Source organism: Miscanthus floridulus, chromosome 13, assembly GCF_019320115.1.
Source record: "Miscanthus floridulus cultivar M001 chromosome 13, ASM1932011v1, whole genome shotgun sequence".
Classification (NCBI taxonomy): domain Eukaryota; kingdom Viridiplantae; phylum Streptophyta; class Magnoliopsida; order Poales; family Poaceae; genus Miscanthus; species Miscanthus floridulus.
In genome coordinates this window covers 50186520-50202694 of record NC_089592.1, presented here as the reverse complement: position 1 = coordinate 50202694, position 16175 = coordinate 50186520, and the positions used below count along the sequence as shown (strand labels likewise).

The 16175-nt window shown below is 43.0% G+C and overlaps 1 protein-coding gene across 2 annotated transcripts; it reads left to right on the top strand.

Moving 5' to 3' along the window:
* Positions 1-1392: 1392 nt before the first annotated feature.
* LOC136500743 (mediator of RNA polymerase II transcription subunit 19a-like) lies at positions 1393-7311 on the top strand. 2 transcript variants are annotated; one of them, XM_066496165.1, is made up of 7 exons: positions 1393-1706; positions 1995-2062; positions 4048-4334; positions 4417-4659; positions 4748-4802; positions 4895-5035; positions 7025-7311. In XM_066496165.1, exons 1-6 carry the CDS (start codon positions 1588-1590, stop codon positions 4915-4917), a joined length of 795 nt encoding a protein of 264 aa, XP_066352262.1. In that variant the 5' UTR covers positions 1393-1587; the 3' UTR covers positions 4918-5035; positions 7025-7311. The 2 variants fall into 2 exon arrangements, with proteins under 2 accessions (XP_066352262.1, XP_066352261.1); XM_066496164.1 differs by having other exon boundaries at positions 1394-1706; positions 7019-7311.
* The last annotated feature ends 8864 nt before the right edge of the window (positions 7312-16175 follow it).

Sequence of the window (16175 nt, the reverse complement as noted above, 5' to 3'; positions counted from 1 at the left end):
GATTCAAATTTTGTTAGGTTCCTTCCGACCAGAACTACAACCAGAAGTGACTATTATAGTGTCCGTACTAACGTCACGGCTTTATTTTAGGAATGCACATGAAAAGTACATGAAGACAATTACGAGAGATTTCAATTCATTGGCGTCGTTCTTGCTTCAGGTGATGTCCAGACATCCCAAATGTTCGACTGACCACGGTGGCGGACGGCGAGGCTGCGGGTGCCGGTGCGGCGGTTCACCACGTCCGCCGGAGAAACAACAAGAGGCGGTTGGTTCATAGCTAGAGAGGGATCCATGGCTTCCTCGACGCGTCCATTGGCGGCAGCGGTGTGGAGCATTCGGAAGTCGGGGCATGGTGCCATTCTTTTTTTTTGTGTTCGCAGGCTTCCAGTCCTGATCGTGACGTGCGCAGGGCGCGTTCGAAGCCTCGGATGGGTGAGAAGCCTAGCATCACATGTAAAAAATCGGCCATCGAATTTGGTTTAAGTGTTTTATTAGCCTTTAATTTTATTAGATACGAAATTCTGTGTATACTTTTCTGGACGCATAATAGTTGGAGGCTCTCAGCGGAGATATTTTTTAGGGAGATCTAGTATAATTTTGATTAGTCCATTATAGTAGAGATAAAACACATGTCATACCTTGAAGGTTCTCTGTATATCTTATTTTGTGGAACAGTTCATATTTAAAAAAAAACTATTTTTAATACAAATAAAAAATTACGGTAACCTACTCGTATTAGTATTACGACACTATGGAAACAATATATTCATGATTGATTATGTTGTTGTAATTACTAGTCTAAAATATTGTAATTATATTCAACTTAATTATGCTTGATCTGTTTCGTATTAAGTAGCAATACACTGGTATACAAGGATCATATTCATGTTTAATCGTGGCAACATACAAGCATTAAACAACCTGTAGACGGTTAAATAGACAACCTATTGTATGAGCTGTCTATTTAACTATCTGTGCGTGAGTTTCAAAAACTTATAGACAACAGACTGTCTATGGGTTGTACATGCCCTAAGGACACCACTAATGGAGGCTAACATTTTGGTTCCAATACAAATAAAGTGATCCACATATACTAGAAAATGTTGAGACTATTATTCACACACTGCAAGCTATCATTATTTAAGATTTTTTTTCATCATACCAAACCTTATCTCCTCTTCCTTTTCTTTTTTTAACATAGACCACCTTCTCCCTTCGAGCGTAACCACTATTGTACTTTTTTTTTTATCCTATCGGCACTTTTTTTTTTTCGACTGATCGTCCATGGCACCTGGGCTACAGCTGGGGAAGCCCTAAGGTTGCTTGCTGGCGCAACCCACAGGCCCACCCCAAACTGTCGCCGGCGACTAGAGAGCGGCGCGATGCCCATTTGCGGCTCCTACAGGAGATATTCAATTCAACGCACAGTAGCCACTAGGGCGTTCAGCCAAATCAGTCAAGCCACACACGACACCCCGCACCGCCACACGCCGCGCGGCCGCGCGGGGGGATCCAGACTTCCTCGCAGTCGCTCCCGGTCCCGCTGCCGGCTCCCGGCCGCACCCCGCTACTGTCCCACGCCGTATGCTGTCGCCCGCACCACAAGTCCCCGACCAGCACTCCCCTCCTAGACCCCCTGCGGCGACTCTCCCTCACCAATCCGGCCGGCGTCCACACGTCCTCCTCCTTCAGTCCACTCCAAGGTGAGCCCCAACCCTAACTTTACCTCCGTTTCCCGTGGAATTCGATTTGGGCAACTAGGGTTCTATAAAGTTGTTGGATATGGTTAGATCTGGTGGAAGATGTCCAATTTTAGCCACTGGCTGTTGAAAACGAGAGACATGGTTACTTCTGCTCTCTAGTAGATATTCCGAGCCGATTGGTCTTTTTTCAAAGCATCACTACTGGTTTGAGATTTTTTTCAGGCAAATTACTGATTTGAGATTGTTGTTGTACTTTTATAACTTGCTAACCTGACTTTGTATGCTCAGGTATATTGGTTTGGTGGATAATATGTCAAGCTCAAACCAGATGTGTTCTGATGGCAAGTTTGGGAGAGGTTAACTTTTTGGTTCTTAATTCAACTCGTCTTACTTTTAACTGAGAAAGGAAATACTGTAGAGTTCCAGGCTATCTTTTGAGGTAGCATGTTGCATAAATTTCCCAAATGGTTAAGTTTGGAACTACTTTTGATACAAACATAGATAAATGAATAAAGGAAACAGATAGACTTATGGATATTTTGATTTATGATCAAGGCACAAATTGACCTGTGGATATTTTGCAAATGTTGCAGTGATTGTGCTCTTGCTAAGACTATTTCTTGTTAGCTTCATGCTCTTGCTATCCTCTATTGCACTACTAGTATTGACTGTACCTTTTGACAATGCTATGTAGAATTTTTAAGTAACTTGACTTCAACACAATCAACTTTGTACTTTAATTTTGCAGCCCTGGTGGCATTTGCATTGGACCTAGTCCAGGAGACCTTGATAATAATGCACCTTTTTGATACAGCTAATTAGGGCAACCGGATTGTGAATGAAAAGTACACCATAGTAAACAATAAATGCAGGTTTGTTGCCGGCCATAAACATTGCGCAAATACACCTTAGAAAAAAAAACTTATGGCCCACTGTGAAGCTTACTGTGTGGCAATAATAAGGAATTAAAAAAAAACTCTCCCTTGTCTCCCTCTGGTTCCATTGGGCTGTTGTGTTGGCTCCCTCACCGGGAGCATAAGCGGAGCTAAATAAGATGACGGCCACAGAGGTGCGCCACAGCTCTGTGAAGTGCTAGACACCACGAGATCTGATTCCAGTTGGTTGAATTTGGCCATGGTGTAGACAGAGACGCTAGAGACTCGACCCAGGTACTGGCACGGTGGCACCTCCTGATCTGACTGCTTGAGGCTTGATGTTATTGGTGGGGAGGTAAATCTGGTGATAAGGACCTTCACTCAGCCAGAGAGTAGCTCAATCTGGCAGCCGAGAGCTCGATTCTATATGTAGCATCTCCGATTTTGGTGGAGGGGTGTCAGCCATGGAGAAGCAGGGGAAGAGGTGCCGGTATTCAGGGAAATCGCTGCGAAGGGAACGGGGAATGGGAATGGGAACAGGAAGAGGATCTCATCGCTGGGGAGCGGAAGCAGAGAGGCGCTGCTGCCATAATGGTGCAGGAATGACATAGGGTGTGTTTGGTTGGTCTGCTCCACTCATCCTGCATGGGCAGAGCTGTATAAAGCTGAGTGAGAAGTCTGAAGTCTGTTTGGTTGGCTGCATGCAATTGCATGAGTGGATACAGGTTGGCGAAATACGCCCAAATCGAGCTTCACTGCCTAGCTAGACTGAGTGGATACAGTATGAGGGTGACTGGCCCACGTGTTAGTCTCACAGGTTAGACTGGTTGCATCCGCTCATGCAGGCAACCAAACAACATCTTAGTTTTTTTTGCTTCCGCTCATGCAACCCCACCAAACACCTTTTCTAAAATACGGTTCCACTCAGCCTGCATCCCCTCAGCTAGGATATACGATGCAACCCCATCCACCAACCAAACACACCCATAGTTGCAGAAGGTGGGCGGGATGATTGGAGCTATAGTTTTTATTTTTCTATTTATATTATGCCTTGTGACCTGCCAACAACCTTCTTTGAGCTATACAAGTTGTGATGGAGGAGGTAATAAAGCTCACTTTATCAGGTCGCCCACCCCTATGGTCATGTTGACCGTAAGTGTTGTGCATGCCCTTAGGGAATTAGTTTTTGATATGTGACACGGGCACCATGTATGCCGTTGGTATCTTGGTGCCTGTAATGATATTAGAGGTTCTATGTAGTATACAAACTACGGCTAGCTTGTTGACTTCTTTACTTCCAAGGGCAAATATATTCGTTTCAATTAAGTCTCTTTTGTTTATGATGCACAAAGCATCACCGTTTTCCAGTCTTTGACTCCAAGAGCCTGGATCCTTGTTATTCACAATTGCTAATTCTATTGCCCAGAGTAGATACTCAACCACCATGATTTCTTTCGGTATTTCAGGTCCTCGGGAGCTTAGTGGTGCTGTGGACTTAATTAGTCGCTACAAGCTGCTGAATCATCATAGTTTCTTTTGCAAGAAACCTTTGCCATTGGCAATTTCAGATACAAATTATCTTAACAATGTTGTGGGCGACACAGAAATTCGTAAGGGGGAAGGGATGGAGTTGGACCAACTCTTTCAGAACTCATATTCAAGTGAGAAGACTGCTTACATTCAGCCATTTGACATGGAAATACTAGGACAAGCATTTCAGCTGCGAGAAACTGCACCAGTAGACTTGCCTTCTGTAAGATATGTTCGGTTAGAATTTTATGTCTTTGATTATATTGACTCTTCCTTATTACTGAAGTAATCTGTACTCAAAACAGGCTGAAAAAGGTACACCAACCATATCTGGGAAATCCAAGGTCAAGTCCAAGGATAAAGTAAAGAAGCATAAGAAACACAGAGAGAAAGATAGAGACAAGGTGAAGGAGCAGAAGAAACACAAACATCGGCATAAAGATCGGAGTAAAGATAAAGATAAAGATAAGGACAAAGACAAAGAAAAGAAAAAGGACAAGAGTGGGAATCATGATTCAGGATGTGATCATTCCAAGAAACATGAGAAGGTTACCTGATCTATACTATTTATTTTAGATATGAGCTTGTCTGAACTGAGGATTTCTTTGCTCTAATATTTTCCATTTATTATTTCAGAAGAGAAAGCAAGAAGTAACTGGAAGTTCGGCAAATGTCCAAAATCACAAGAAAAGTACTGTATCATATATATTATTTTATCATATTTCCATAATTAAAATAAATATTTCCTAATATTGCCATTTTGTCCTTGTCTGTTTATGACAGCACAAAAGCACAAAAATCAGTGAAATGTATGATGGACTTCATTAATTGGCAGCCGTGCATGTTTCTATTTTAGTTCAACTCCATTTATGTTGTTAATGAGTGGCTCTAAAGCGTTTCTTTTCTACATTTCTTCTGGCAAAGGTATGTGCTTCTTGACCTCTTGTAGTCTATTGGTTAATTTATTTAGATATGCTTAATCGCGTGCTATATATAACTTTATTTGCATATTTGGGCATCTTATTCTTCATTTAGAGCCATATACTTCCATTTTCTTTGAGTGAAGTTTTGCCTTTAGAGTACATAAGTATGATTAACTTTATATAACTTTATTTGCATGACCAGCTGTTCTTCATTTGGAGTTTGGCATAGATTAACTAGTGCAGTACATGGTATGCTACTCTAATAAAGATAAGATGATTATTCATTATGGGTATTTTCTCACAAAGAAAACGCAGAAAACAGGTTTAGATGATGGGAGAATTGGAAACGAAGAGATGAACTGTGCAAAATAACAAAATTGGATGTCATAGTTCTTTATTTTTTCCTTGAACGTGCAGGAGTTGTGCATCATTATATTTTAAAGAGTAAACTCCACTGGCTGTCCTCAAACTTGTTTTGCTGTGCTATCTTGGTCTCTAAACTCCCAAATCGACCATTTAATTCCACAATCTCTATTCGGGTCTCAGATCCAGTAAAATGGATCTAGCCCATGCCTGTATACTATTGTGCATGCTGACATGTGGGTCTAGCCCATTCTCCGCCATTCTCCTCTCTCTTTGGCGTGGATTGGGGAGGCGCACGTGTGACTTGGGAAGGTGTTGCTAGGGGCTCGGGTGCTGTGGCCCTGCCACTGCTTAGCTTAGGGGAGAGGGAGCATGGGCACAGGCAAAGCTGCAGCAACGACGAGGAGCTACTGGTGCGGCACAGGGACTACTCGGAGTTGTCGCTCGTGAGCTGGGCGCCTACCTATCAGGGAGCTGGGCTGAGACTGCCGACCCTGCCTCCACGACTGGTCCACATGCATCTAGAACGAGATGCTGCCGGTGCCTCACGTGGTTCAGCTTTGGCTTCGTCATTGGCATCGACATCTTCATGCTCACCTGAGTTCACCTGTTGAGATCCCCATGAGCGGTGGCTTCTTTGCGTACCTGTTGAGATCCCATGGCCATCATCGGTGCCTGGCTTTCGTGCCCATCGAGTGCAAGGATGACAGTTGCTTTGATTTGGATGTGCTGGCCAGGGGCACAACCCACTCAGCTAGGGTGGCGCCAGCACGCTTTCCCTGCCAGAGCAGCTCACGCTGCCACCAGCTCTAGCCAGCCATCTTGGCATGCACGATGCATGGCATCCAAGCCTAGGGCGACACGTGGCCTCTGAGCAACTGAGAGAGAGGAGAGATGGAGCTCAGGGGAGAGGCGAGGGGTGAAGCTCATGTTAGTATGCCACATCAGCCTACATGCAAGGTTCTAGACCTGCTTGGACGGGCTCTTAGACCCGAACAGAGATTGAGGAGCTAAATGGACGATTTGCGAGTTTAAGGACCGAGATGACACAATAAACAAGCTTAAGGACTGCCAATGGACTTTACTCTATTATAAGGAAAAAAAGGAGGGAGTCTTAGAATAATCAATTACTCATACAAGCATGTTACTATATGGTTCCTACAAGAGGATTGACCAAATAAAGAAACTACGGCCAATGTCCTATAAGCAGAATAATTATGGCTAAACGCTACTGAGGACTTGTCACCTGCCTACACCACAATTGGGCTTCATCCCTAATGTTCTGCATAACATCATTGACATTTGGAAGCTCCCTCAAAAACACAAATTTCTATGCTCCCTAATCTGCCTGGCCACTGAAACAACTAAGGAATTGAAGCCTTTGTGAATTTTTGCACTTTGCTGTTTTTATATTTCACGTTTTTAAAATTTCTGTCATCGTCTTTCTGGTTTCTAAATAGTTGTTTTGGCCACATCGTTATCATTGAAGTAGTGCAATGAATTTTTTAAAGAATGCTCAAGAATTATTATGATTTGAATCTTTATCTCGAGATAAAAGCATACTGTTCTTGTTTTCGGTGTACCACCTGACCAATCTAACAACACTTGTTTTATGTCATAGATGCAGTTATCGCAAAAATATTCAATACTATGCTGCTACAGAGGAAACAAGATACCTGTACTGATGGGATATGATTCATGTATTATTCCTTGGGGAGCTTGAACTTATCATATGGAGTTGTAAATTATTTTGTCATTTCGACTTATGTTCACTTCATCTTGCCTTGTATGATCATGTAATTCAGAGACCGCAGAGCCAAAGTTGGGCTGGGGCTTATATGTAAGCCTAGGACTATATTATTATATTCAATATTCAATGGGGGGCAGCGGATAAATTGCCCATGATCCAGAAAACTTGTGTTGTAGCTGTATGATGAATACTTCCTATCAGCCTCGTATGACAATCAATCGAGTTATACCGGTAGTCAATTTGAAGACCGTGACGCCCCAAAGTTGCAGCAGTGGAACTGAAGCTATTCACGTAGCTGCTCGTATTGTATTGGAATGGCCTTAAACTAGGTGGGCTTTGGAAATTTGTTTTACTACCAGTGCTCGTTTGTGTTCATAGGGTGAGTGTGCGCTCGTGTATGTGAGTGTCTGCGTCTGGATTGGGTGGCCTGCTTCCTTTGCGGGTTGCCTGCCTCCTTGGTCGTGGCAGTGTTGCCCTTTGTGGTCCGGTCGAGGGACCTTGAATCTGGCTGGTTTGGTGAGAGTTGATTCTTGGTCGTGAGCTCCATTCCCGTAGTGGGTATGGCCGTACGCCTATCTATCGAGTTAGGCGGGGATCAGGTGGCGTCGAGCCATGCCCCTACCGTAGCCGGGTTAGGGTGTGGTCTTGTTTGTTAGAAGGGCGTGGCCCAAGGGGTGATGCTTTGCCCCAGGATCCAGTGGTCAGAGGAGACCTAGGGAAGGGGTAGCCGTCTTTCTCTATACCCAGGGGAGTGTGTGAGCGCATGAGCTCTTGTCCAGGCAGGTGCTGCAAGGGATCGTGATGCCTAAGAGAGGGGGGGGGGGGGGGGAGGAGAGAATTAGGCAACTTAAAAATCTACTCTAAACTATGGCCTCTAATTCCACAAAGTCAACCTATGCAAGAAGGTAATCTATCTAGATGTGCAACTACGGTTTTGCTAGGTGTATTGCTATCTCTACCGTAAAAGAGTTATACAACCTAGGTTCCAATTCTATCAACTAGCCTATCCACTAAGCTAGGAAAGTAAAGCAATCAATCAAGGTAGCAATGTGAATGCGGAAGGTAAAGATAAGGTAGAGATATAAACTCCCATCGATGACTCTGATATTTTTATCGAGGTATCGAGAAGCGCTCAAGCTTTCCCCTAGTCCTCGTTGGAGCTCCTCGCAAGGAGTCCCTCGCAAGGGCCAAGCTCCCGGTCAGTTAACTCCATGGATAGCCCTGGTCTTTTCCCATGCGCAAGTGGGTCTTTGGTGTGCCTTCCAGCAAGCCTCTCCCCGAACACTTCCCACCGTTTTCACTATCAAGCTTCTGGCCAAACCACCGTGAGCCTTGTTCCCTTCGGTACATGATGGTGGCCACACCACAAACGTGGTTAGTGTGATCTCGCAAGACTACATGCCCCTCCAATGTACAACAATGGTGCGCGCAAGCACTGAGTAATAAGAGGTGCGCAAACATCACTAAACACTAGGCCTAAACCAAGAGCAAGCGCATAAGCGGTGGTCTAATCAACCTAAGCACTTCGCAAAGCACCTACGCTAATCACCTAATGAATCACTAAGGACTTTGCAAGTGGAGATCACTAAAATGGTGTATCAACACCCTTGGTATGTTTCCTCAGCTCTCCACTTTACAATTGGCCAGTTGGGGAGTCTATTTATAAGTCCCATAGAGAAAGTAGCCATTGGAGACGAAACCTAGCTTTTTGCCATTGACTGGACATGTAGGTCGTCCTGATCGGACGCGTCTGGTCGTCCTAACCATTGAAACCGAACATTGGCACTCACTATTGATTAGACTCTCTGGCGAGTCCCGTCGCTTACCATCTGACGCGTCCGGTCGACGTTTCACTGCTCTGAAACCTCTCTGGACTCGATCGGATGCCATTGCCTAGCGCGCCCGGTCGTCCATAGCTGTTGCGTCCGGTCCTCACTAAGTTATCGCCGCAATGATGAACAATGAAGTCCGTGCGTCCGGTCACTGCCTCGCTCAATGTCTGGTCGATGCTGTTGACGCTTGCTGTTGCCGAGCAGTTGATCAGATGCGTCTGGTCCTCATAAGGGCCGCGTCCGAGCACCTCTGCCGAGCTTGTTTCTTCGCGATCTTGCATTCGGCTTGGTTCCTATCTTCGTGATTGGAATTTGCTTAGTTTCTTGGGTCTTCTATTGTGCTTCTAGGGTCTTGCTTGAGGTGTTGATCATCGGATCATCACGTTGCCTTCGTCCAAGTCACGTTTGCAACCTATTGGACTACAAAACTAATACTCGCAAACACATTAGTCCAATTTGGTCTTATTGATAATCAAACACTAAAATCCAAAGTAAATGGGCCAAGGGTCCATTTTCCTTACAATCTCCCCCTTTTTGGTGATTGATGACAACACGACCAAAGCAAGGAAATGATAGAAATTTGGAAATCTAAAAAACTATCTACTTGCTAGGATGCAAACCAAGGGGCAAGTTTATATGATGCTAAAGGTATCTCTTGTATGAACTTTTGGAAACTTATCTTGCCCTTGCAAAAGTCCCCAAATGGTATTATGGACTTAAGCCTCCTCCTAACTCCATAATCCACTATCCTCCCTTTCTCGGACCATTACCACTTGTAAATTATTATGATCAAACTTGCTTTTGGTCCTAAAATTTCTCCCCCTTTGGAATCAAACACCGAAAAGAAAGACATTAGTAGCACAAGGGAGGGTCAAATTTTGCGATCCTTTATATGTGGAGTGGAATAGATCACAAAACTTAACTCTCACATTACATAGACTAAACCCCCCTAAATATATGCATATATATGGTGGAGGGTGAAGTATATGCATAATTGGCAAAATAATGCACAAGGGAGTTTAATCTATATAATGCATGGAGAAAGCATATAAATACCAAAGTGAAATCATCATAATGATATCGGTTTAGAAATACCACATGTAGAGATCACTTGGATCATCACCACTTGTAATGATATTACATGTAAATGGTGGTGGATTTTAGAGCTTGATGCTTATCTCCGAGGACTCCATTTTCCTTGCAATGAGACTACTACACACAGATAAGCTTGAAATGGTGTTAGTCTCAAAGCATCCAACTTGTAGAGTAACCTCCCCCTAAATTTATGTATACAAGCATGGAATACTTGTAGGAGACATGCATATTGATTTAAAAAAATACCATTTAAAAGATGACATCACATGAACGTGATAACCATTTTCAAAAGTGATATTCGGGGGGAATTATCTGCAATTTGGACTTTGTCACATATTAGATAAATAATTGTAAAACAAGCTATGTGCCGTGCTTCTAAGCAATTTAAACCATGTAGGTTTGCTCCAAGGGTAAGAGTGATACTGAGCAAGCCTACCATAAGATATACCTAGTGTATGCATGACAAAAGATTAAACATGCAAATACAAACCTAGGCACGAAAAGGAACTAGATGCTAATTGAGATTGCAAGAAATTAAATCTAGTTACCTAACATGGGGAGGGGAATTTGGGTCCATAATATTCACTAACCCACTTGGCAATTACTTTGACCATCATGATGCGCCCCATGAAATGCACCCAAATTATGCCAAGTCTCCAAATTTCCTGGGGTCCATTGGACTTCTCACTTCCTCTTCGGGATCCAAACCTTCTTGGTGCTCTTCATGTTGGAAATGATCTCTTTTGGCACCCAAATGCGTTTGGCCCCATTGTTGGCTTGCTTATTCACCTTGATGGCCACCACCTTGTCATTTTTCTTCTTCAAGAGATAAGGTGTAGAGGCCTTTTTGTCCACCTTGTTGGTGTAGGTGTTGGAGAGCTTGCTTGTTTTCTTTTTTTTTTCTCTTTCTTCTTAGCTCCTCCCTGCATTCTTCACCTTGCACTCATAGGACTTGTGGCATACATAGCAAACCACGGTTTGTCCTTCATCAAGCTTCTTCACTCCCTTGACGGTGCTATCTTGATGAAGTTGGGCTTGCTCCATTTTGCCTTTTACTTGAGTCAAGTCCTTGGTAAGGTGAGCCACTTCTTGCTTGAGTTGCTCATTCTCCATTGCATCCTCTTGTGTGCATATATCTACAACAACTTTCTCAACACAAACTTTGTTGCACAAGGGTGAGTCTAAACATAAATCATTGCAAGAAGTAGAGGCTTCCTTTTTAGGCCTGTCAAAGATTGAATTTTTCTTTTTAGGTGCCTCGGTGGGGGTAGTACCGACGGCTTCAAGATTAGCAACTTTATTAGTTAGCTCATCACAATGTTTGCACATGGTTTCCATTTTAGCAAGCAAACTTTTATAGGCATCTTGTGAGCTAGCTAACTTTTCTTTTAATTTTTTATTTTTCTTTACAAGTTGCTCATCATTGATTGTGCATGCATTTGTTGTTGCACTAGCCTCAAGTTGCTCAATTTTAGTAGATAGTTCACTATTAAGATTAGCAAATATCTCATATTATTCAAGCAAGGTTTTATATGCTTCTTGTGAATTATCTATCTTTTCTTGCAACATTTTTAGCTTCTTTTGTTGACTAGTGCAACTTTTAGCATATTTAAGATTTTCTTGCACAAGTTGCTCATAAGAAGGTAGCTCATCATCACTATCACTATTATTATCACTATCACTAGGAATAGACTTTTTGTTACCTCGTGCCATAAGGCACACTTGTGAAGTGTTTGATGATGAGTGCTTGTGCCCGCACCTCTTGTGGTGGTCTTCTTCTTCACTTGAAGAATCATCCCATGACCTTATTGATGTGAGGGCTTTGTCTTTGCATGCCTTTTTTTTGTCTTGGGTGTGGGCTTGTTTGGACAAACTTCCACAAAGTGCCCCAACTCGCCATATCCATAGAATCCTTTCTTCCTTTGCTCATTTCTTTGATTGGTGAAAATGAAATCTTGAATTTGTATAGGCACACCCTTGACATTGAGCCTTTGGATCATCTTCTCCACCTTGTTGATAAGTTTGATTGATTCTTTATCAAGGTCGGAGGTGGAGGAGGAAGATTGATCATCATCACTTGATTCTTCATCCTCATCTTCTTCTTCACTTGAGGAGCTTGAGCTTGAGCTTGTCTCAACTTGCTTGCCCTTCACCTTCTTGTGCTCACTACAAGCGAGTGCTTTGCCTTTGCTTGATGAAGAGGCTTCTTCATGACCCATCTTACGTGACATCTCAAATGCCACTATCTTGCCAATGACTATGGCCGGGGTCATGGAGCTCAAGTCCTCCATGTTGTGAAAGATGGTGATGATGCTTGCATATTTCTTTTGTGGTAGCACAGAGATGATCTTCCTCATGATGTCCATATCACCTAACTTTATTAATCCTATAGAATTGAGCTCATTGATAATTAGATTTAAATGAGAATACATGTCATGAACAAGCTCATCATCATTCATTTCAAAAGAATCATAACTTTGTTGAGCTAGGCAATGTTTTTGCTTATGGACATTACTTGTGTTGTCATGGAGCTCTTGTAATTTTAACCAAATTTCATGTGCCGTATTTAAAGTGAATACTTGGTTAAACACATCCATGCTAAAAGATTCAAACAAGCAATTTTTAGCTCTAGCATTAAAATAAATTTCTTTTTCTTCACTCTTTGTGGGTTTATTAGGATTCTTAATGGGTTTCATCCCGTCACGAGTGACTCTCCAAGCACCCCAATATACCGCCTCAAGGTGACAAGCCATTCTAGCTTTATAGTAGGGGAAGTTAGTGCATTCAAAGTGTGGAGGCCTAGAGGTATCCATCACATCCACTCTAAATAGCGTCGGCTCAACGACGGTGAAGCCAAAGGTCTAAATTAAGCCAACCGGCTCTGATACCACTTGTAATGGACGGTGACGCCTAAGAGGGGGTGAATTAGGCAACTTAAAAATCTACTCTAAACTATAGCCTCTAATTCCACCTAGTCAAAACCTATGCAAGAAGGTAATCTATCTAGATGTGTAACTACGGTTTTACTAGGCGTGTTGCTATCTCTACCGCAAAAGAGTTATGCAACCTAGTTTCCAATACTATCAACTACCCTATCAACTAAGCTAGGAAAGTAAAGCAATCAACCAAGGTAGCAATGTGAATGCCGAAGGTAAAGATGAGGTAGAGATGCAAACTTCCGTTGATGACTCTGGTATTTTTACCGATGTATCGAGAAGCGCTCAAGCTTCCCTTAGTCCTCATTGGAGCACCTCGCAAGGAATCCCTCGCAAGGGCCAAGCTCTCAGTTAGGTAACTCCATGGATAGCCTTGGTCCTTCCCCACGCACAAATGGGTCTTTGGTGTGCCTTTCGATAAGCCTCTCCTGGAACGCTCCCCGCCGTTTTCACTATCAAGCTTCCAGCCGAACCGCCGTGGGCCTTGTTCCCTTTGGTACACGATGGCGGCCACACCACAAATGTGGTTGGTGTAATCTCACAAGACTACAAGCCCCTCCAATGTACTACAATGGTGCGCGCAAGCACCGAGTAATAAGAGGTGTGCAAACCTCACTAAACACTAGGCCTAAACCAAGAGCAAGCGCATAAGCGGTGGTCTAATAAACCTAAGCACTTCGCAAAAGCACCTACGCTAATCACCTAATGAAACATGCTTGGACTTTGCTTAGTTTCTTAGGGTCTTCTATTGTGCTTCTAGTGTCTTGCTTGAGGTGTTGATCATTGGATCATCACGTCACCTTCGCCCAAGCCACATTTGCAACCTATTGGACTACAATACTAACACTCGCAAACATATTAGTCTAATTTGGTCTTGTTGATCATCAAATATCAAAATCCAAGGTAAATGGGCCAAGGGTCAATTTTCCTTACAGGCACATTTAATGCCTATACTCACCTCCTACCCTTTCCTTATGGTTGAGGCCGGAGGTGGTTGAGGCAACTCCGTGGTGCATGGTCGAGGCGGGCTGCATGCCATCAGGATTAGGGGAATGAGTGGTCGAGACGGGCCACAGGAGCTGGGCCATCGCTAGCTAGGCCGTCCCGAGTGATTTGTTAGGTGAGCCTTGGGGTACCCCGGTTATGTACCCCTGATAGTAGCTCTCGAGTGTCTTTATGATTTAGAAATAATCATGAAGACACTCTTCTCTGTGAGCGGCGCTTGCGTGGTCACGACGTTAATGCAGAATGCAGCCATTGCGTGCTATCTTGTCCACCAGTCGTCAGCCACCTGCGGCCTCCGCTCGACCGGTTATGTTGATTTGCATGTGTCTGGAGTCTGGCAACTCTGTCTATGCTGTGCGGTCTTATTGAGCCTGCTCATCATGCTGCAAGCTCTATACCCTTTGGGGAATCTTGAGGTTGTGGCCACATGTAGGCTTTACCCCTTTTCGCTCCATCTTGTGCCACGCGGCGCAAGGCTCACGCGCTGCACAGTCACACTTGGTCCTATAAATAGGGGCTTTTTTTGTCCGCTTTGAGTCATCCTTAGCCAAACCTTCAGGCATATACTTGTGTGTTTGAGCTCCTAAAGATAGGATTCGGCCTTCTAGGGGCCGGTTATGTTCACCGAACACCGGCAACATGCCTACCAACATCTAGTGCTAGAAGAATGCTTGCGGGCACTGGTGTGCGAGATGGCGTCATGGCCTGTTCGACGTCTCCTAGGACCGATGGGTCTGGGAGTGCGAGGTGTGCAGGGATATGCGATTTTGGTCGGTCCCTCCTAAAATCTTTTGGTAGTCCGATGGTGCACCGTGGTCTCACTAAAAGACCATCTGGTGACTATGGGAAGCTGCACGAGATGTGGAGGAGGTTTCACATTACCTTGACGGGTTCCTTCCATCATGGAGGAGATGATGACGGTGGTGCTTGCAACTTTGTGTGTGGAAGTGGTTTAGATTAGAAATCATTTGCTACTAGTATTGTATAGAAGTTTGCATGGGTGCAATAGAGCTGATGCAAATTTAAGTAGTTGATATTAGGGCCATATTTTGTACTAATAAACTTTGCTCTAGTCTTGTGATTTTGTAGAGAATTGTTTATAGGCTATTTAATCCCTCAAGCCATCTAGATCCTTTCATTAGTTTACTAGTCTATCTTGCTAGGATAGTGATTAGAATTGGAACTTAGTTTGCATAACTCTTTTAGGTTAGAGATAGCAATACTTAACAAAACCATAGTGCACATTTAGATAGATATCTTGCATAGGTTTTGATAAGTACGTTTTAGAGGCCATTAGGTTTTAAGTGACCTAATCCATCTTCTTCTTAGGCGTCACAGTCCACAACCATGATTTTATAGTTCTGAGATCAACTTCAATTTGATATTATTGTTAGGCATCCCTACTGAAACTTATGTCATCTTATCCCTAATAGCTACCACAAGATAATAGGGTACTCAGAGAGAAATTTAAAATATGCCCAGCATCAGTACACAATTTTACGGCTGTGAGATGGATTAATTTGGTTGCAATTTTATAGTTGGGTAGCATGTTGAGAAGTCACCTCATGACCATCATCGCTTTAGTCACTCAAGCAGAGAAATTATGATTGTGGAGAAACAAATACAAAGAAAAACCATCCCTAATCAATCTCTCTCTATTGCAAGATCGATTTTGACTAGATTTTAGGGCTGCATGTTCACCACTGGACTTGCATTTGGTTGGATGGCTAGCTTGGATGAGATATGGCCATCGATGAATAGATGTTTGGTTTATGGATGAGTTAGATATAGATATTCTCGATAGGAGAATAGTTTTCTAGGCACTGAATATTCTTGCCACCGAAAATTAACAGACAAGCTCATCTATGTTTTGTAATCTTTGTAATTAGTAAATAAATTAAAGATTATTAGTATGTGATATTATTATTTAGTAACTATGATGATTTATATAAGTGCTAATATGTGGATTAGTCTATGTCATATGTACCAATTAGGGGTAGTAGTGCTAATTAACACATTTTATATTAATTAGTGACTATCATGACAAAATTAGTGTTAGTGATTAGTATATAATTAGTTGATTTTATTTTAAATAATAGATATAGTTAGTCATCTATTCTCATTTCATCCACCTCATCCATTGAACTAAACAGAAAAATG

Bases quoted from the DNA above. Each gene is read 5' to 3' on its own strand.
- LOC136500743 (XM_066496165.1), top strand. From the start codon at position 1,588: ATGCTGTCGCCCGCACCACAAGTCCCCGACCAGCACTCCCCTCCTAGA. The intron at 4,660-4,747 runs GTTACCTGATCT...TTATTATTTCAG, and splicing joins ATTCCAAGAAACATGAGAAG to AAGAGAAAGCAAGAAGTAAC. The intron at 4,803-4,894 runs GTACTGTATCAT...TGTTTATGACAG, and splicing joins TGTCCAAAATCACAAGAAAA to CACAAAAGCACAAAAATCAG.